This window comes from Pholcus phalangioides, unplaced genomic scaffold (genome assembly GCF_987345545.1).
Source record: "Pholcus phalangioides strain wild (caught in Gottingen) unplaced genomic scaffold, Ppha-v1.0 ptg000015l_1, whole genome shotgun sequence".
NCBI classification, from domain to species: Eukaryota; Metazoa; Arthropoda; class Arachnida; order Araneae; family Pholcidae; genus Pholcus; species Pholcus phalangioides.
Genome location: NW_028301608.1, coordinates 39,158,858 through 39,180,395, shown reverse-complemented (window position 1 = coordinate 39,180,395; position 21,538 = coordinate 39,158,858). Strand labels below are relative to the sequence as shown.

Sequence of the window (21,538 nt, the reverse complement as noted above, 5' to 3'; positions counted from 1 at the left end):
TGAGGCCAACAAAAAACTCCCATATTTGTAAGTGCAATATTAACTCAGATATTTGAATTAGAAAATCAGTGAAATATTAGGAAAGAACAACAAACTATCATATAACGCTCCTGTCTCTCATCTATGCTGTTCTTTTTCAACTTTTCAGATTTTTGAGTTCAAATACCTCAACAAATATTGCACTTGAAAAGCAACTTTCTGATGGGAAAGTAAAAAAGCAGGGCTCATCCAGGGTCGTCATTTTCCTAGGGTGGGGGGGGGCGGCCAAAGAACAGGTACTCAATGCATTTATAATTTTATATATATATATATTTGCATATATACCACTTTTAGTGTATTTTCAAAAGACACGGGTAACGGCCCTGACCCCCCCTCAAATGACAGGCCTGGGCACACTATATAAAAATTTAGATTTTATTTTATGACACTGTATTTCAGTGACTCTCTGGACTAGTAGTGATTTTTAAACACATTTTGAACATTTTTTAAATTGAAACCATACCCTTTATGACAAATGGTTGATGAGATAGACTCGTTAGGACTTACAGGACATCCTGTATATTGTTGTACCAGCTGGAATCAATAAGTGCAAAACAAATTCACGTTAAACCTTTTCCCCAAAATTTAAAAAAAATTTTTAAAAAAAGTAACTTCAGTTTTGTTTTTGAATTTTTTCAAAAAAAAAAGTCAAAATTAAATATTAACAGCTGAGGAAAAAAAAGGAATTAACTAAAAAGTTTATAAAAATTAATATAGCTAATTAATGTAATTTATTGCAGAAAAAAAATAATGAATATAAAACTTATTCCAGGGGTTGCGGAAAGCCAAGTCGTACTGAAATGGAAGTGCGGAGATGGAAAAAAGTTAATCGCTGATCTAGACATTGCCTGGATACACCACTTCTCAAAAACATTATCTCTTCCCCCACCAATAGAAAACTTCTGATGCAAATATTCCCTGGCTTCTCAAAAGTTATGAGAAAAATTTTGAAATGAGTATCAATAACGCCAAACTTTACTATATACAGCCTAAAATTTGTTTTAAAAAAATCTAATATTTCCTCCAAATTATTCCTATCAAATAGCAAAAATTTTGTGTTGATAATCTCTCTAAAGTTGGCTGTCACTATTGATGTAGCACAATAGATTTATTTTTATTAAATATAGTTTTTATTTTATTTTTCTTCAAGTAGCTGTGGATTACCTGGGAAGTGAACACAGTCCCAAGGGCTCTACGAAGCACCAGTTAAGAACCTCTGTTATAGCCCATCTCAAATTTATTAGTTTGGTTTTGCTAGTAGCAGGTGCTCTGCCTTCCTTTTTTTCTAGCTAATAAAATCTGAGTATATTGATATAAATCTGTGAAAAAGATTTGATGGCAATATTCTGACCATACATTGGATAAACCAACCCTTATATAAAATTTGATCTTTACATAGTTTTTCCTCTATATACTATCGCACCAATTTATGTTACATTTGGCTGGTTGTAATTAAAACTACTATATTAAGTAATAGTATTACATGCTTTATCTTAAAAGTTGAAAATACATAGAACAAAAAAGATTCAAGTTATAACTAGATTACGTACAATGATTCTTCCCAGCAAGTCTTTACAATCATGAAAGAATCTGTGAAGTTTCCATGAGGCAGCCAACATCTGGGTACGAGTTTCAATGAGCTCCAGCAAGTCAGCCCAAGCATCATTAAGAGCATCTTTCCATTCTGCTATTGTAGCACTGTCTGAATGACCACTTTCAATCAGCTGGTCTGCATTTTCATTAACTTCAGTTACCCTCTCATTGCCTGTAACTTCTGTATCTCGTGCAAATTCCTTAAATCGTTCCTGTAGCATCTGAAAAAAAATTCCGACAATGATTTTAAAAAACCTGCAAGAATATTTCTTTGTATGATTTAAAAATCTACAATAAGCATAAAATGATTTTTTTAATTGAAAAAGTATCTGTTCAGGATGGTTCTATTTTAACATAGCCAATTTAAAAATTCTTACGACAACATGATCATAATCTTGACCCAATTCATGTGACCCAGCTACAATTTCCCTTTCTGCAATCCATTGCATGATGTCATCAACTTCACGATTCAAAGAAAATAGCTTTTGACCTTCATCAAGTTTTGCTCTTCGCTCTAGAGATAAGTCTTTCAGGCCTGCATAGAGCTTGTCAACTTGCGATTGTCTGACAACAATCTGATCACTGAAAGGTAAAATAAAAATGAATATATACACACAAAAAACTTGTGTTTATCAAGTAATTTTATTCCAAATATGATGAAATCACAATTTTCTTAGGATTACAAAAGGAAAAAAAACTAAGTTTATATCAAAGTTATTCACTTGTATAAAAACTATCGTTTTCTCCTGATAAGTAAAATTAAAAATATCTAACACTTGCAATTGACGCATACCCAAAAATGTTGAATCTAGTGCAGTACATTAGTTCCCCCCCCCCCATTATTTTGCAAAACATTACATCATAACACAATATTAGAGAATTTTAAAAATTAGGCTATAAAAACACTCAATAACAGCATATTATATAGCCATGAAAAAAAATTAACGAAAAAACTCCCCCATAAATTTCAAATAAAAAAAGGTCTCGTAATGCTTATGATCCTTAATCAAACATTTGAAAGGCGTTGCATCCTCAGGGAAGCTGAAGGAGCTGATAAGCTTAATCTGTCGATATAATGCAACTACCTCAGCTAAACATTCTTCAACATCATAAAAAAATTCTGCATAAGTGAAATCATTAAATATATTTTTACATTTGTGTAAAAACATACCGAAATGTAACTGTGATAACAACACATGAAAATAAATGAATGATAAAAATACCTTTCTGGATGAGCATTTGAGATAAGTTGTTTTGCGGTCTCACTCAGTTGCCTTATAGTATCAGCATAATCCTCAACAGCGTTTTCTAGACTTTCATGCTTTTTCATTAGGTTCTGAGTGCTTATTTCATCTTTGCCACGATCCTCAACCATCATGTACAGTTCTTGTTCACTCATCCATGCTTCTGCTTCACTGGCATCAAAGTAGTACTGCGTGTAAAATTTTTTAATTGTTTTCATTTATAATTGAAAATATACATAAATGAAAAAGCAATATGCTGCTCGTGATGCACAATGCTTTGTTATTTAAAAAGAAGTATTGTGGAACAATCATGAATAAAGTTTTCCATAAAAAAAGTTTAACCAAGTTGAAAAAAGTGCTTCAACATTTTTTCCATCAGCAGCTAAAACAGTTTTAATTAAAAGACAAACGATAAATCTTGTCTATACTTCAATAATAATCAATAGAAATTCCGCAGAAGCATGTACAAGGTGCAGTAGTAGCAAGGGTGAGTAGTAGTAATGATTTATATTATGGGCAAAGAACTTACTTGCTGTGCTTCCTCTGATTCAAGAAGCTTGTTCCTCCGGTGGTCAAGAGCTTTCTTGAGATCATTCCATTGATCAAGCAAATCTTGAATCAACTTTTCAAACTCTTCAGAATCTTCATGACCCTCACTAATCAGTTTCTGCCCATTTTCACAGATGTTCATGATTCTAGGTTCATGGTTTTCGATTTCGGTGCGCAGAGACTTCAAGGAAAAAACATTCAAAATTGCAATAAAAACTTGCATGAATAAAAAATAGAAATTGATTTAATGCTTCTATTTTGGAAATCACCAGAAACATACCTGGTTCTTTTTCTTGAGCATCTGAACACTGAAGAGGCTATTACCATAATCTGTAGAAGAAGCCAGAGGCATTTTCTCCTTAACCCACAGTTTTTCGTCTTCCACGTCTCGCCTGAATTGGAACGCTTCTCTTTTCTTCAGAAGTTGTGCTTTACGTTCTGTCAGAGGAGCTTGTAGTCTTTGGAACCTGAAAATTAACCAAATACATAATCAAACCTTTAAAGATAATGAATAACGATTTTTCTATAAAAGGATAAATGTTGAATGAAATTTACCTTTCTTCCACATAAGTTTTTTTTGTGGCTATTTCATCAGATTTTTCTGGCTCGATTTTTCTTAAGTAGTCAGCTTGGCTACCAAGTTCAGTAACCTGTTGAGCTTTGACAGCCATTTGAGTTTCAATCATCTAAGAAATTTCAAAAATTAATGTGGGTTCAACTTCAATTGAAAAAATTTAAAATGAAGGAACAATGGTTTTCAAATACAAAAATTAACAAGATTTTTAATAGTAAATAAAATTTAACAAATAAAATTCAGATAATTTAAAACGATAATTGAATATATTGACTATATATGTTACACAAAGAAATCACATTAAATTGCTCAGCTCTTACCTGTTGTTTCTGCAAGATCAAGCTGACACTAGTCAAGTCCTGACCTGTCTCAGCTGTCAAAACCTGCTTCTCAAGTTCAGTTATCCATCCATCAATGTCATCACAAGTCTGTTCGTATAGCACCTGCCTGTTGGCATCAAAAAGTTTCTCACCTTTCTCTGTCGTCGTTGTTTCAAGTGCCTCAAATTGCTGTGATAGATCTCCTAGTTTTGGCTCAATCAGTGAGGTCAATTCTGGTTTCTCTCCCACCAACTCTCGGCCAGCCTTGATAAGGTTAAAAAAAAAACATTTCAAACATGAACCCAAAATTTGTATTTCAAGTTTACAGTTGTTATAAAATTAAATATTCATAAGCCAACTTCCCTATTCCAATTAATGCCAATAATGGTAGTTTTTAAGAGGGATATATGAGAAGATTCTTCCCTTTCTTAATGGTTACATAGCTTCTCATCTATGCCCACCAACTCACCCAAATGAAAGAGATAAAGGCCATACAGACCTTGTATTTTATTTATGGTTAACTGTTGATTTTGAGGTGATATAGAGCCCCCTTGATGTTATTGCCTCTTCAATCAAACACTCATTTCAATAGTAACTAATAGTTGGTTATTGAAATGAATATTTTATTCATTATAATTAAATCAGTGTTGGGATAATTAATTGACAACTACATATTCATAAAGAACATCTTCACATGTTTCTAGTGGGGTTGTGTGTGTGTGCACCTCGCTCTGACTCCCACCCATGCAAAGAGAAAAGATTCTACCTTTCTCTCCAAGGTTGACAAAAGCAACTTTCTGTCAAGATTGGCGTGGTGTGTGTCTTTAGTGGAAATTCACCACAATTTATAAAATTCAAAGAGTAAAAAAAATTCTACATAAACAAATTTTAATTATTAAAGAAAGGCAAGGAAGATTATAGAATGTATTATGGTAATATGACATCAGCCACCAAAGTAACAGCGACAGCTCTTACCTCCCAAAAATTATGATGCATAAATACCAGCTTCAACTTTTAAATGAAAAAAAAAAAACTTTTATGAATTTATACATAGATCCGAAAATAAAATTAGGTCAATCTATGTTTCATTGCAAAATTTAACTACTAAACCATTTACAGAATTTAGAAAAATATTTATTTTTTAAATTTTTTTTTATAAATTTCACTGGGTAATTATTAACTATTTACTGCACAAAATTTCTGGGCAAAAAAATAACCTACTTGTTCCACTTGATAGAGCCTGTTTTTATTGGATGCCACCTCTGCAGCAAATGCCTGATGACGCATCCACTTACTATGGATAGTTTTGGCACTGCGGTAGCTTTCATCTTGAGCAATAATGTATTTTTCTTGGATCCATTCATTAAGCTGCATGATAATAAGATTACATTTATAAATTTTACCTCCACATATAAATCTTTGAAATACTTGAGTACATTAAAAAAGGAAAACTGAATGATTAACCTCTTCACAGTCCTGAAGAAAATGATGCATCATCAATTGGTCCTTTAATTTCTCAAGTGATTCAGCAGCGCGAGCATGGTTCGCATTACGTCTGGAAAGAAATTATAAAATGTTTTCAAGTTGGAAATCAAGTAGAAAAAAGCACAACCATTCAAAACTAATTTTTGTTACATCAAATAACATGAATTTCAGGTGCTACATTTTAATTTTTTTCAAACAATAATTCTTTGATATATACTTTTCTGGTTGGAAATCGAAAGGTATACAACTAAATTTATAAATAAGCAATTAAAAAATATAAAAATTAATAAAGATCATTTTCACACCAACCTTTCAGTGATGTTCTCTGCTTTTTTATGGATTTTATCAGATTCAAAATTGTTCTCATCACAAAGCCTTTGAGCAAACTGTACCACAGCATTGATCTTTTCATCATTGGCTTCCATTGTTGCCAAAAATGTCTCGTGTCTCTTGATCAAATCTTCAGCTTGTTCAAGATTCGTCTACAAAGTATTACATACAAAAAAATCATTATTTGTTTAAAGGTGTTTTTTCAAGAAATCTGTGACATGTCAATGGAAATTGTTATGATAGTTACAGAGGCACGTGATATATTACTATATAAAGTTATCATACAGTTATAAAGAATATGAATAGAAATAAACAAAATATTGTTTGGAAAACGTCAACAGCTCGAAATCAATAAATTTATTTTTTTAAGTTATTGCTAACGTTTTTAATGCAGGAAGTCAACACTTTGACTATTACTACATACATTGATAGCTTATTTTTAAGGGAAATTAAATTGATTAGCATAGATTAATGAGTGTCTGCACCGAATCTTTCTAATCATAAAAGATTCAGCAGAGACTTGAGATTGATTCATTCTGTGTGAAAATATATATTTTTAAATGTGATAACATGTATTACTAATAATAATAAAAATAAGAAATTGATTATAGTTTTAAAGAAATTTTTTTTGTAAACTTTGTATGTGAAATATCATTATGATCCTTTAAAAAAAAATTCAAGACCTAAGGTAAACAAATTTTTCTCTCATAATAAAAACAATCACAAATTCATGGTTGACAGACCAATCAGCCATGGAAGTTGATTATGTATCAATTTTGTCAAAATTAGGCAGAATCTGTTTTAGAATGCACATTGACCTGACAGCCAAGAGCTGTTCCAATGCAAACGGAATCAATTCGAATACTTTATCATTTTGAAAAGTCAAACTGTAAGAAAAGATCTTAATGATTTAAATAAGGACTTACAGGTGTCTCATCTTTAGATAAGTAGTGCTCTTGTTGATTGAGAATAACTTCTGCCTGTTTACCATCTCTCAAGAACATCTGCAAGTTCAAGCTCTGCGACAAGAGCTGCTGCCTGTTTTCCCACATTTGGTGCAATTCAGTCCATCCATCCCTGAGTGCTTTCAATCGCTGGAAAAAAATTTTTTTTAATCAACTAAATATTCATAAGTTTCTTTTATTCAAAAGACTTTAAATAATTCAATCCTAACCTGTTGCTTAATCATGCATAAATTAAAAAAACACAAAAACATACAATGGAAATTACACCAAAAGAATTTTCATTCCATACAATAGTTTTATAAATCAATACAATTCCCCGAATCCTGTTAAGCCAAACTCTGATATAACTTGAATATCTGAATTTTCACTAGACTCCAGAACTATTTTCATATTTTAGTGTTGAAATTTCCCCTCAACTCCAAATTTTCAGGAATGAGAGAAATTTAAAAAATTCATTTAGCAACTGAATTTAACATTTAACAATGGAATTTAGCACATTTAATGATAAATTCTATCACTAAATGTTGAATTCTAATATTTAATAATAGAATTTAACATTTAGCAGATTCATTTATCTATTTGTAAAAAGTGAATTGCTTTCCCATAAAAAGACAAAAAATATAGACAGTCAAAAACCACTGCATCTTTTTGACAGACTAATCTTGTACACACTTTATTTATAATTCGTTTGATTAATACGCATATCATGTATGCGTCAGTTTCCATAATACAGTATGTACATCTGGGCTATTTGTTTAATATCCTTATTCACCAACTAAATGATTAAATTAAACTTATCTTTTTGAATTTTTTTATTTCCAGTAGTTTGACTTGTTTTATTAACAGGATATTCGTAAATAGCACTTTTATATTTTAATAAATATTTTCCCCCCACTCTAGGGAATCTGAATTTCTAATTAGTTGAACTAACAATAACTTGTTTTTTTGTCTACACTATTGCAAATGCAAAAACCACAGAAAATAATCAAGTATAATCAATACACATCGTAATTAATCAAGTTAGTGGATAGGTATTTGTGTGTACCTTTAAAAATATTTATATACTCAATATGATCAAATCTTTTTCTTATTTCTGAAACATTACAAAAATATTTGATATAATTGACTTGCCTCTCTGAGGAACATGTACTGTGCATCAGTCTGGTCCTGAGTGACTTTCTCGCCATATTCCATCATGCTGTCATAGTCTTCTGTGTAATTATCAATTTCATCCCTAATCTGCTGATGTTGACTCAAAAGCTTCTCTGCTTCAGCAAGATTTGATGGAATATCTTCTGATGCAACATCGGTCTGGGTCTTGGTGAGCCATGCCTGGAAGTGATCCAGATCTCTGAGGAAACGATGCAAGTCACCAGCTTCTTCCAGTTTGGCATCACGTTCTTTAAGCTGTCAAACAATATCTATTCATTATTTTCTAATAAAAGTATAGTGAAAAATCTTAACAAGACCAAAAAACTTGGATGACATTGCATTATTTAAAATTTTACATGCATTAAAAATTATCTTTAAAAAAAATCAATGAATCAATGAAGATCAATGAATAAGATTTTTTTAGGCTGATGGACCATCACAAGTTTAAAAATGTAAGCTCCACAATTCTACACCACCATCAGGAATATATTAGAGGATACTTGCTGCAATACGTAGAACAGAATTTAGGCAAGACTACTTGACTGGGATTGGTTGTTTGTCACATATCCACAACACTTCCTTATTGGAGCATGCCCATAGTTGTCAAGTCATTTAGTTCTTTTCTTATTCTGTTTTTTGCCACAGAACAAATATAAATAGAGGATTTTTGTTCCTCAAGGCAGAGTAAAGTTTGACGACTTTGCAATGTGTTCTCTTGTAGTAACAATAGGTGTTCAAAAATTTCTCTTTATATATAATCAAAGGGAAAAAATTGTTTTGGCCAGATGGAACCATAGCTTTTTTGAATTTAATTAGGTGATCATTTGTGAGGGCATTCTCTGAAAGCATAGACTCAGTTTGGCATAACTTATCTTCCTCTTTTTTTTAAATTTAGATTGCTATCGATCATTGAAAACTGTGCTTATGTAAACACTTTGCCACACACAAAACATAATAGACTCCTGCTGTCATCCGTGGATTGAAGAAAGTGGTCATCTTCTGGAAAAGCCTGACAGATTTTTTTTCCTTGTTAGCTTGAATAGTGTCTTAATTTTTAGTCTCAAAAGTTTAATTCTGTCAGTAATGCATCAAAAGGCTTTTACACTTGGTGGTTCTTTACTGTGACAGGGCTTTTTTGATTTATACCGTATTACCTATTAGAATTCGAAGGATGACTATCAGACATTTGTCTATTTAGCTGATTTGATAATTTTATTAAACATTTATTTTTGCTTGCAAAATAAAAAGTTTTGTTTTAACATTTTACATACCAGCTGGGTGAGCTGCTCCCATACAGCTTTGATCTGAGTAACTCTTTCTTGAATGGCTTGAGCTTCCTGTATATACAGATATAATATATAACAAATATTAAAATTATGAACAGGTTTATGTTAGTAAGTTCAACAGTTATACAAGTTATCTGTATTTTAACACTGAATTGCTAGTGTTAATATAGCATAAAAAGTTATTCATAGATTGCTAATTACTGAATACTCATTAACCATGGCATTATTCAAGCTTAAAAAATAATTAACAATTAACTTACCTCTGGATGATCATCTTGTATGTTTTTAGCTTCTTGTTCCAAAGAATCCAGCTAAAACAAAAAAATTTCTCTGTAAATATTTCAGTGTTATAATATGCACCAGTATTTTCAAACAAAATTTTTACAGTTTCTCTTTAGAATTTTCTTGAAATTATAATGAAAGAACACTCCCATGAATATAATGTCTACAACTATAATATGTGAATTGTTTAAAACCAGTTTTTGAGTTGGTAATCACTTCAGTCTGCTTTAGCCTGATCAAAGTTGAATAACAATTTTGACTATTTTGTGAAATATTTCAAACCATAGCAAGGGTCTGATGTGCCAAAATTCAGGTTCATTTTCTAGACTCTTCACAAAATACAAATTAACAAAACCATAAATTGGCATTTCATTTCTTTTGTGATAAAAATCGACTATTTCGCTTTTCCAAAAAATTTACTTTACAAAAATACTTTACAAAATTAATGACCAATGTCACAAAAATAAAAAAATTCCCTAAAAGCAGGACCCTGCAGAAAGTCAAGACAGGGCTATGCATAGGTAATTTTAACAGGAAAATAAAAAAATCAATAAAGTCAATCCAAAAAATATATACTTTAGTAGAATATACTACTCTGTACAAAGTACAGAGAGTGCTTACTTTAGCCTGAATAGCAGCAAGATCTCTCTCCATACCACTCAGTCGCCGTTGCAAGGTCATAATACCAGTAAGATCATCACCCAATTCTTCTGTGGCATGAAGCAATTTGGTTTTCTCTTCAATCCATGTCTAGAAGGGTAAAATTTGTTAAATAAAATTGCATCAAACAAGGATGGAGATAAAAAGAACAATCTAATATTTTCAATGTCATCAATTTACAACAGAATGTATGTTTCTTACTATCGTTTCCTTGCATTCAATATGGAATGTCTGTACACCATGCGCAGAGCTAATATCATCTTTCTTATGTTCTGCTGTTTCCCTGAGAGTTGACCACCTAAGAAAAAGTGATTACAATGCAAAGTTACTTAAAAACTGCTAAAAGTTGGTCACCGAGATATAGATTTGATTGAGAAGTGTCAATACCCTTCAAAAGTATTTAACATTTGATGCTTCAATTCGCGTGCTCTATGTAAAAAATTTTCACCTTTGGTTGAGTTCATTCTGTCTGTTGAGGATTTCTTCAGAGTTGGGATGATCAACATGAAGCAGTTGTCTAGCTAACTGATTGACAACACCCATTCTAGACGCATTGGCATTCATCTCCTGTTCAAAGCCCTCAAATCTGTGTTTCATAACTTCAATATCCTCCATGTCCCTGCTCATTACCATGCTTTCAATCATTTTCTCCTAAAACAGGGGGGGGGGGGAAATTTAAGAATTGCATAATTTTTACAATACTTCAAGTTGTAAAGTTTTAGTGGTTATAAAGTTTGAATGGTCGAATTATATCTCTATGCATGAAAAAATATGAATAGAGCATGATCAGCTAATAATGCAATTGATAGTCTTAATCACCTTCTCTAATATCCATTGTTCAACTCCATCAGCCTCATTGAACAATTTATACAGTGACAAAGCATCTAACAAACGTTGTTTTCTAAGTTTGGCCAATTCTGTGAGATCCTTATAACGTTGATCAATGCTGGCAAGGCGTTCTGTCACAGGTGGAGATTCTCGGTCCTGGTTGAAAAAAAATGTTTTTCAGGTCTAGAAAAATTTTCACACCAATAGCATCTAGAAAAATTATAAAAGCCTAAGTTTTTGCAATGGCTTCTTGATTATTTAAAGCTTTATCAAAGATGTATAAAAGCATAACCTATTTAGATGAAATTCTAATTTGGATTAAAAATTCTTAAATTGGAAAAATAAACTTATAAAAAAATTTAAAAATTTTATATCAAGCAAGGAAATATTCTTCACGCTTTTATTAGATTTTCCTCAAAGATAATATGCAGCTTAATTTACAAATTACAATGAAAATTTGTCAGCACAAGTGAAAAAAGATTTGGTCCTTTTAAAATTTATTAAATACATTGAATTAAAACTTACGGTTTCACCAAGATTTGCTGCCTGTTCATGAAGGGCTTCTACTGTGGAGGCATAGTTTTTCAGTTCATCTGTTACATCCTTCAAAAATATAAAAAAATGTTTAATTTATGAAAAATTTATACTTTTAATTATAGTTAACTCACTGAATTATGCATTTTCTAGTTGTGTTTTACTAAAAGCACTAACCTTGTGTTTCTTCAACAATGACTGTACATTGGCCTCATCCCTTCCAACATCCTCGCTAGAAACTAACTTCAAGATGTCTAACATCCAAGCATCAACATCATCCGCATCAGCAAAGAACTATAATTATTGAAAAGATACAGATGTACCACTAAATACAAGCACAAAGTTCGAATTGAAAATACTAGAAATGTATAAAAGTATATTTCTAATGAAAAATTATATTTTGAAATTGAATGATTACTATAAATAAAATCTGTTTTAATATTTATGTTACATAATGAAAAAAAAATACATTTTCAAATGAAATATCAACAAAAAAAGAACTAATTACATCTATATGTATCCAAAGAATGACCAAATAAAAAAAACTCATACATATGCACAATCACATCAAAATAGGGGGTATTAGTGCTAGCTCTACAAACCACTTAAAAAAGCAGCTGTTCTTTCAACCAGAAGACAATCTATTTACAGTGTGTTTGACTACACATTAATTTTTTTGCTCAGCAATGCACCTATTTAACTGTCCCACCAAGTCAAACAATTCTCTCAATCTTCATCATTAATAAAATAAGAACTTTTATTTTAAAGAAGCTTACATGTAATATTTTTAATATTGGGCTATGCAGATAAAATCATTTTACCTGATGGAAATCAACAGCTTCATACAGTCGTTGCTTCCTCATAGACTGTAGTTGTTTCAAGTGCTCCCACATATTATCAACCTCAGTGATTCTTTCACGTATCTTGTCCTTACCAAAGTGATTCGCATCAATAAGGTCTTCACCAACTTGGATGACGCTTCTTAATTGTTGCTCATGAGACGTGATCTCATCTTCAGTGGCCTGAAATTCAATGAAAGTGATCGTTCATATAAAGTTCAAAAAAGTATAATTTAATGTTCTAGATATTTCTTTGCTTAAAAAGTGTTTAAACAATATAACAGAAATCTGTGATTATCAGCAAAAAGTGTAAACATTAAAAATTGGTAAGATCTGCTCCAAAAAAAACTCATTAGATACAGATTTGCAAGGACAAGGAAAAATGAAGTTTCAAATTTTAACAAACAATAAGTTTTTTTGTATAACAAATTTGAAAAATAATCTCCAACACCCTTAACACAGACTAAGTTTTCTAAAACCTGCATTAAAACAGATATTAAAGAACCAGTTAATTTTAATTTTGTGGTAGATTTCTATTTTTATAAAGATTCACATGATCATTTATTCCTATAATTGTCTTTTGGAAATATATATTTGTAAGTATAGCATCTTAATTCCCCCATGACCTTTCCTTTATATGACCATGCCAATTTCAAGACTAATATCTTATGAAAAAACAGAATTACCTCATATTTTAAAAAAGTTTTCCTGTGTCCCAAAAATATATCTTCAAATATGTTTCGATTAAAAAAATTATATAAAATTTTTGCATGTCACTATTAGCACCACGCCATAGATTTACCATACCATGGCCAAATCTTTCATGAAATCCATAAACTAATTTTAGAAATTTTTTCAACAGTTTTGCTTATAACACACACTTTAACAGCTTCATCACAAATTTCTTTTAATCTTATTAAACGTTACTTTCTAAAAATTTTCAGCCACTCATTTCCAACATTCTTGTCTACCAAGATCTTCAGAATTTTTTTTTCACTTGGATTGATAAAGTAATTCTAAAACAATTAACAGTTACTAAAACAAGTAAATCCTGAGAAAATAATGAACTGACCTTATTTTTGCCAATTAGTAAATGAACTGTTGTGAGATCATGACCAATTTCTTCTGAAGACAAAATTTGTTCTTTCTCTTTAATCCATGCTTCTTCATCTGTCATGTCCCAATAGAACTGCCACAGTTTACGAGATTCATCAAGTTTGTTCCTCCTTTCCAGGGCAAGTTGTACCAGTTCTGCATATGCAGCTTCAAGCTGACTGATCCTTTCAGCCACAATCTTTGGGTCACAAGGTTTGTAACCTAAGAAATAAAATGAATAAATTCCAAGTTTCATACTTTTAACCATATAAGAGTTTCTCTAAAAACTAAACATATTCTGCATTAATAAAAACTAAGTTTGATGAGGAAAAATATTTCTGCACATAAACATTATGGCCAGATTTCTTACAAAACATATTTTAATCTAAAAATTTGATATGGCAAAAATAAAATGTAAAATAGAAGTTTCTTTGTAGAATTACCATGTTCTTGTTCCCCGGCAATAAACTTTTGGGAATGCTGCACAACTGCTTTGACTCTTTCTCCTAATACATTAATATCAGCTTCAACTAAGCTGTGCTTCTGTAACAAGTCTTCTACACCCATCAGATGCTTGCCGTAATCCTCAGAAAGAAGTCTAGCCTGTGGAATTAGGAAATGAAAATTATACAACATATATTAGGTATCAGCATTAAAAAATGTCCCGAAATATTCAAATGTAAATAATGACTATTAGAAAACATTTTAATTTTAAAAAAATCTTTCACACGAAAAAAAAACTTCAAATAGTTCACTTTTTGCTTGTAAGGAACAAACCCATGCTTAGAGAGCTATAACCCTAATTTATAAAACTGTTCATTTTGTCTTTACTGAAAAAATATTTCACCTTTATTTCTTCCATAGAGTCCAGGATGAATATCATTTCTTGGAATGTCTGCTGGAGAGCCATAGAGGTCTCCAAGCGACTGCGACGAGCCCTCAAGAGCTCCAGCAGGTAGTTCCACAGTCTGAGCACATTATCCTTCCTAAAAATCAAAAAAGAAAAAAATCAAATTCTTTAATACATTAAAAATTGTACACAATCAAGTTGTATTTTAAAACAGTTCGAAGTACTGTTCACACTATCCTGCATTTTTTTTCACTAAAGTCAAAAATCTATTAAATATTTCAACAGCTTATATCATTTGTGTAAATACAATATAAATTTTTATTGTATTTGGATGAAAAGTCATAGATTAACAAAAGCTGGATTCACTGGGTCCTGGCGTGAATTAAATAACTAGGGAAAAATATTTTCTTTGATAAGCTTCCTATAGCAGCAAGCTAATGAAGATTGCACAAAGTAGCAGCATAATATACACTTTTTACCATCCTATACGATTCCACCTATATATACAGGTATCCTTTGCTTTACATGATTTCGCTATAACGCAATTTTTAAAAGTTGATTTTAAAAACTCAAACCTGCAAAATTCGGCTTAGCCTTTATTTCCCTTAACCCAGGAAATGGGCTTACAAATTGAAAAAAATATAACATAGTTAAATCCTTTGACGACGAAATACGTTGGATTTGATGTTTAGCCGAAATAAATACAAGAGAAATTCTCAGACAACTCATCAGATCTTACTGATGAACACCTTTTGGTAATACACTGACAATGACATGAGAAATTTAATTGAAAAAGTGGTTCCAGTAGAACTAGAATTTTTATATTTGTGAGAAATACATGGATTCTCTGGCTTTGCTACTAGTTTTCATAAGGAGATAGAAAAATGCTGCTTGTCAGCCGAATCTCAACTTTTTCATTAAAAAAGAGTTATCAGCGTTATCGTACTAGGCTCTTCAAGAAAGAAAACATCCACACTCACAAGAATCAATCAGAAAGAGTGAAGATAGAAAAAATATTAATTCATTCATGTTGCCTAAATTCATGGGATTTATTCATCTAAGTTTGAATAATTCCTTAAAAACACGTGCCTTTGCTATTGGGCTCAATTTTTTTAATCCTTCTGAAGGAAACCAATCAATCTTTCCCATGTTAAATTTAACTCACTTCATGTGATTTCATCTTACGCAGCTATTTCGCAAAACCAATTAATCATGTAAAGAGAGGGAATGCCTGTATAGTTAGATATATCCTTGAACTAAAATAAGAAGCTATTTTGAAAAACTTACTATTTAACAAAAAAATTTGCAAACCTGGCATTAATTCTGTCAATGTCATGATAGTTCTCTGTTTCAAGCTCTTGAGCAACTGCAACAACCGCTTGCACACGTTCTTCATATGCATAAATATCGGTCTCAATAGCTTCATGCTTCTTAGCTGCCGCTTCCACAGATGCCAAATCGAAGCCAAAATTATCTTGGGAAACAAGCCTTTGATTTTCACTCAGCCATGTTTCCCTCATGCCAGCTTTGCGGTCAAATCGAGCAGCTAATTGTTCCAGCTTTTCTTGCCTGCAATACAAAAATTATAACTTAGAACCCTTTCCAACCAAATTTACAAATGAGTTACATGAAAATGGTACAATGCTTTTGTATAATAATTACCACTGACACATATATGTTTAAAAGAAAAAATTCCTATTGAGAAAATTCACAATGAACAGTTTTTTTTCAACATTCATATGAGGGTAGTAAATCAAATAGTAGGAACATGGGTAGTATAAAAGTTTTACTGAATGTACAGGTAAAATTCCATTCCTTCCTACCAATATGATCACCATCACCCACCTTGCAACTGCCTGATGTGGTAAAAGAGTAACCACAAGTCACTACATATACCCCCCCCCCCCCCCACCTGGTAACATTCCTGAAAAGGATTTTTCACTATTTTACTAAAAACCCTCATAAAAATTCCTTGAGAAATATTTATAAGCAAAACGATTTTGATCAATTGCAAACTTCCTTACTTAAAGACTGGTCTCTTTCGCCAATAACACTAACCTGATCAATTCCTCTCTAAGAGCAAGTTCTCGTTCGTGTTCAGCTTTTTCGAGTCGTTCCCATGCCTTGTTTATGTCTGAGATCATCTTCCCTTCTTTAGGAAAGTAAGGTTTCTGATTGTTTGCCCGCATTTTGCTTTGAAGAGTGAATAGCAAAACTTCCAAGTTCCCCTTTTCAACAAACCTATTGAAGAAAAGAAATTGGAAAAAGTTTAGAAAATTCAACAAAATTTTTTACAAAAACATTGCGAAATAAACAAATTTTAGACCACAAATTTACTTAGGTGGTTTCTCTGCTGTCCTGTAGTTATTGAATGCTGAGAGCTGCTGCTGAACCCCAGTCAAGGAGTTAGCAAACTTTCTATCGGACAAAGCTTCAATTGTCTGTTCAATCCATTGGAGCAAATCAGAAGTTAGAGTTTCGTATTCATCAATAAGCTGGTCATTTTCCATCGCCAAACCTACAACCTGAAAAAAATATTACGAAAATACATTAATCTTTCAAATTATGGAAACCTAAGATAAGAACAGCTGTTTCCCCAATATTGACATAAAACAGACGTTATCAATTTACATACTCATGGTAAAAGACTACATAAACATTAAGAAATTGGTTTTTTTTTTTATCCAGTCTTTCCCTTTTGAATTAAAAAAAACAAGAAACATTACTTTTATATGAACTGTATTACAAGATACAATTAACTAAGTATTCTTTGTAACATAACACATCACTCAAAACATGCTTGCAGATCCATCTTTGCAAAATTACATAGTACTGAGCCCTTAAGAGTAGTATCTACATGTATGTTAGACAAAAAAATAGAGATAAATACAGTATATGCGTAAGCGATATCAAGTTAATTCATTGAAAGATTGAGCAAGAAAAAAGAAATATTGAATAATATGCACCACAAAGCTCATTTCTTATAGCACAATTGACGCTGGTCAGTTTGGGATGGCCATTGACTTTCTTGGATTGATAAGATTTAGAGCACTTTCAATGGTTGCCTGACATTCTTATTCGTGCTTGCAATTTAAGCGCAAAACTTTTTTTTAATCGTCAAAACACTCCTACATAAGGCTTGGTTGGTTTTCTCATCACCAATTAGTGATTATCCCAATAACTGATCAGCATACAATGTTTAAAAGCTTAATGTTTGATAAATCACTTTAGTTTGCATTTGACAATACTCAATATAATATTTTACCTTTCCAATTCTCCTTCCTTGAACAGTTTCTTGCTTCATCTTAGAGAAATAATGGTAGTATGTCACCACATAAGTGATGATGGACTTCTCATCTGGGCTTTCAACGCAAACATCTTTTTCATGGGGGAGAAAAAAAAATTATGATCACAAACTTTTGATTCAGATATAAATTGTGTTAACTTTTCATTTACAAAAATTGATTTACAAGCAATAAATATGCAAGTTCAGGTTTCATTAATATAAATCTTATACTAACTGCAGATGCATTTCAATGTGCAAAAGTATAATTAAATCACAAGTATATGCATTACATATATTACAAGCAATATTCACTGGAAAATAAAACACAAGGTTTACCTTCTGCATCCAGAAGTCTAATTATTCCCAAGTTTTGCTCGGCAGTACTGAAGGCATTGTTCAAGTTATAAATGGCATTTGACTTTGATAGTTTCTCATACTGAATAAGATCAGGCCTACATAATGTAAAATATTAAATAATGTAAAATATTAGAGATAATCTTAATGGTGTAAAAAAGTTAAAATTCTCAGCCACTTAGAAACATCACATTAAATTTTTATTTTCTTCATTAAAGATTCTATAAAAGAAAGTGAGGTTACGAATTAAATTTTTTTTCACGTAATACTGAATAAAGCATTATATATTGAATTGTTATTCATTGGTATATTTCAATTACAATAAAAATAGGAGGCAAACATTTACATTTTATGATACAAAAGCTTCAGCATAGGAAATCAACAAAACTAATGATTTTATACTGTGCTTACAATTTTTTTTAAATGGGTCCACTAATGAAAAAAATTCAATTTAACACAATTACCTATGTTTATGGATGATAGCATTGAACGCGAGACCATCCCTCCAACTCGTAGTAAAATTTCTGATATTCACATTGGGATAACCTGCCGTTTTCATCTGGCACCATAGCAAGAGAGCATCCTTAGCAGATTTGGTCTCTTGGTTGTCAACTTCTTCAATAGTGATGTCTTGAATCTAGTAGGAAAAACAAAAAATTACAACTGAAATACAGAGACATGTATATATTGGGCATTTTAAATAAGCAAAATTAACATAAGAAATTGTTAACACTGGAATATCCATAAATTATATCGTGATAATGCTATGACAAGTATTATCCAGTTAAATTAGCTGTAATTTTGGGGGATATTTCAATACAGATTCCTAAAGAAATTGAATTATGGGAAATGCTTTTTTCCCCTTTGAATTTTAATAGGCATATGTAATAGATAGTCGTAACAAATTTATGACAGTTACAACTAGAGCATCAACTCTACCTGGAAGCGTAATATTATCGTCCATATCAGACCCAAAGTCAAACGAGGGTTTCCATCAACAATATCATGAGAACCCAGATTTTCTAAATGCACTCTTTGGTCCTTCAGAAACTGTAATGCTTTGTCCACGTTTTCCAGGCAGTGAATTCTCATCTTACCTTTTGTGGGTTTTGGCTGAAAGAAAAAAGTTTTTCCTCATTACTTCTGATTTAATGTTGCTTATAAAAGCTAAAAACGAAAAAAAAATCAAGAGTGTTCTGATATTTAAAAAAACGTTTCATTATAGTGAATGACTTGAACTCTACAACTTTTATATATAAACTATTCATTATTGAAAGAACAATCTATTCACTGTTTAACACGTATTATCTGATCTATACATAAAGCATCAATTAATATTTGTTTCTCAAAAACAAATTAAATAACTAAAGAATTGTTTTCAATGTGGAATAAAATTTAATAAAAATCACTTCGAAAGGTTTTAAAAAATTAAATTCTTACTAATCAGCATATTTTAATATATTAAACTTACAAGTCTTTCTCCTGAAAGTATTTCCAGCAATTTAATGAGCATTTTGCCATCTCTCAGGTCAGTATATAGATCTGTAATTCGACAATTGGCACGAACCAAGTGAGAATTCACCCATTTGCAAAATGTCTTCTTTTGAACTGCTTCTCTCTCATCTGAAATTTGGTACAAAAATTATACATATAATTTGATATTGAATATGTTAAATAGTATTTTAGACTTCCCAAAATTTATTCACCACCACAAAAAATAAAAAAAATATATTTGTGCAGTAAGCATTGAACAGAATTTTAAGAAAATAACTAAAACATGCACTTTTAATTTTATTTCAACATTTTATCTTATTCACTGCTCACATCAGTAACAAATCACATTTCACTTTAAAGATTGAATATTTTTTACTTGAAAAAAATAAAGTTTGTGAAATCAACTTCAGATACAGTAAAATCTTGATAATCTGACCATGCACTTTAATCTGGCCTATTCAGTAATATATTTTTTAGGCAAGTTTTCTTCAAGTATAGACAAGTAAAATGTGCCGCTGTATGTCTTTCTCCACAGACGTTTATATTATTTTAATGGGCTTTTTCAATTCACTTTCAGTAATCCAGTGATTTTGGTAACCTGGCACACCCTGGTCTGATATGTACCAGATTAGTGAGAGTCTACTGTACTTGGATAGCACAGGAATACAGTTATAAGTTATACAATGATTAACAAATCAGACAGGACATTTTCATTCACTAACTTAAATCAAGGAAATTCTATTAATCAGGATTCAACTGCAACTATGGTCTAAAATTCTTTTTCCATTAACGCACAAACCTGTGTCAGTAACAATAACAGCTCAAAAAAAATAAAAATCGAAAAAAAAAATTTCAGATACCAGACAAAAATTTCTTAGAGAAGCAATCTTTAATTTCAAGAAATATAGGGTCCACTTTGGATTATTTTTTTTTTCCCTTGTGGTACTCTGTGGTCAAGCCTTTACGATAGTAGAAATGCTAACATAAATGTTAAAATTTTGTGTCCTACTTGGGCTCAAATCTAATGACCATAACAGGAACTTGAAACCAAAAATTTTCTAAGTCGCCTCGACAACCAGGAATTAGTCAAGCTCTGTGATACACCGTCAAACCGAAAGATACCCAGGCCACATTGCCATATGGCAATATCGGCTCATTGTCCTCACGGACTGGATACCTCTGGCAATTTATTCATAAAAAAGCATACATTACAATTATAACTATAAAATCATAATCTAAGTATACACCATTGGAAAATGCACAGGGAAAAGAATGTATTTACCAGCAAGAGCTTTAATTCTTGACCTCTCAAACAACCGAGAGGAACTGTTTCCTCCATCATAATCATAATCTTCTATTTCTTGCTGATTTGATTGGTCCCACCGGACAGCAACAGAAATATCTGTTGTCATGTTGACCTTTTTATAGCCCTTTCACCTATAAAATATTAAAAAATAATATTAAACATTACATTCCACATGATCAAAATGATTAAAATAACAGCTCATTCATAAAAAAAAAATTCATTTATGAAGTGTCTTAATCTCTGACATGAAATTTACATTCATTTTAAATTTATATTTTTGACATTCACAAGATATCGCACATTTCCCAAACAAATATATATATATTTCCATTATTTTAATGTCCAAATTTATACAATAAAATTTTAAAAAAAAACCTTGAAAACTGAATAAATGTTTCATAACAAGTGACAAAAAAAAAGGGGGGGCAAACCAAATGATAGTGTTCATTCAACTGGCTTCTGTACTAAATAGA

At 31.3% G+C, this 21,538-nt stretch overlaps 1 protein-coding gene across 6 annotated transcripts in view; it reads right to left on the bottom strand.

Moving 5' to 3' along the window:
- beta-Spec (spectrin beta chain) overlaps positions 1 to 21,538 on the bottom strand; it is a 50,832-nt gene that overhangs the window by 24,765 nt on the left and 4,529 nt on the right. For all 6 annotated transcript variants that reach the window (XM_089243510.1, XM_089243513.1, XM_089243511.1 and 3 more), the window contains exons 2-34: positions 21,042 to 21,196; positions 19,737 to 19,888; positions 19,205 to 19,378; positions 18,730 to 18,902; positions 18,248 to 18,363; positions 17,891 to 18,003; positions 16,963 to 17,150; positions 16,684 to 16,866; positions 15,937 to 16,194; positions 14,623 to 14,761; positions 14,219 to 14,378; positions 13,753 to 13,997; positions 12,663 to 12,863; positions 12,019 to 12,135; positions 11,833 to 11,910; positions 11,299 to 11,463; positions 10,928 to 11,130; positions 10,681 to 10,777; positions 10,441 to 10,569; positions 9,798 to 9,848; positions 9,523 to 9,588; positions 8,231 to 8,506; positions 7,061 to 7,228; positions 6,114 to 6,286; positions 5,784 to 5,874; positions 5,541 to 5,687; positions 4,320 to 4,583; positions 3,981 to 4,111; positions 3,706 to 3,892; positions 3,406 to 3,606; positions 2,856 to 3,064; positions 2,010 to 2,214; positions 1,590 to 1,853 (exon numbers count right to left, since the gene is read on the bottom strand). In XM_089243510.1, the coding sequence (XP_089099636.1) occupies positions 1,590 to 1,853; positions 2,010 to 2,214; positions 2,856 to 3,064; positions 3,406 to 3,606; positions 3,706 to 3,892; positions 3,981 to 4,111; positions 4,320 to 4,583; positions 5,541 to 5,687; positions 5,784 to 5,874; positions 6,114 to 6,286; positions 7,061 to 7,228; positions 8,231 to 8,506; positions 9,523 to 9,588; positions 9,798 to 9,848; positions 10,441 to 10,569; positions 10,681 to 10,777; positions 10,928 to 11,130; positions 11,299 to 11,463; positions 11,833 to 11,910; positions 12,019 to 12,135; positions 12,663 to 12,863; positions 13,753 to 13,997; positions 14,219 to 14,378; positions 14,623 to 14,761; positions 15,937 to 16,194; positions 16,684 to 16,866; positions 16,963 to 17,150; positions 17,891 to 18,003; positions 18,248 to 18,363; positions 18,730 to 18,902; positions 19,205 to 19,378; positions 19,737 to 19,888; positions 21,042 to 21,171 (5,454 nt within the window). In that variant the 5' untranslated portion in view covers positions 21,172 to 21,196. The remainder of the gene's footprint in view (positions 1 to 1,589; positions 1,854 to 2,009; positions 2,215 to 2,855; positions 3,065 to 3,405; positions 3,607 to 3,705; positions 3,893 to 3,980; positions 4,112 to 4,319; positions 4,584 to 5,540; positions 5,688 to 5,783; positions 5,875 to 6,113; positions 6,287 to 7,060; positions 7,229 to 8,230; positions 8,507 to 9,522; positions 9,589 to 9,797; positions 9,849 to 10,440; positions 10,570 to 10,680; positions 10,778 to 10,927; positions 11,131 to 11,298; positions 11,464 to 11,832; positions 11,911 to 12,018; positions 12,136 to 12,662; positions 12,864 to 13,752; positions 13,998 to 14,218; positions 14,379 to 14,622; positions 14,762 to 15,936; positions 16,195 to 16,683; positions 16,867 to 16,962; positions 17,151 to 17,890; positions 18,004 to 18,247; positions 18,364 to 18,729; positions 18,903 to 19,204; positions 19,379 to 19,736; positions 19,889 to 21,041; positions 21,197 to 21,538) is intronic.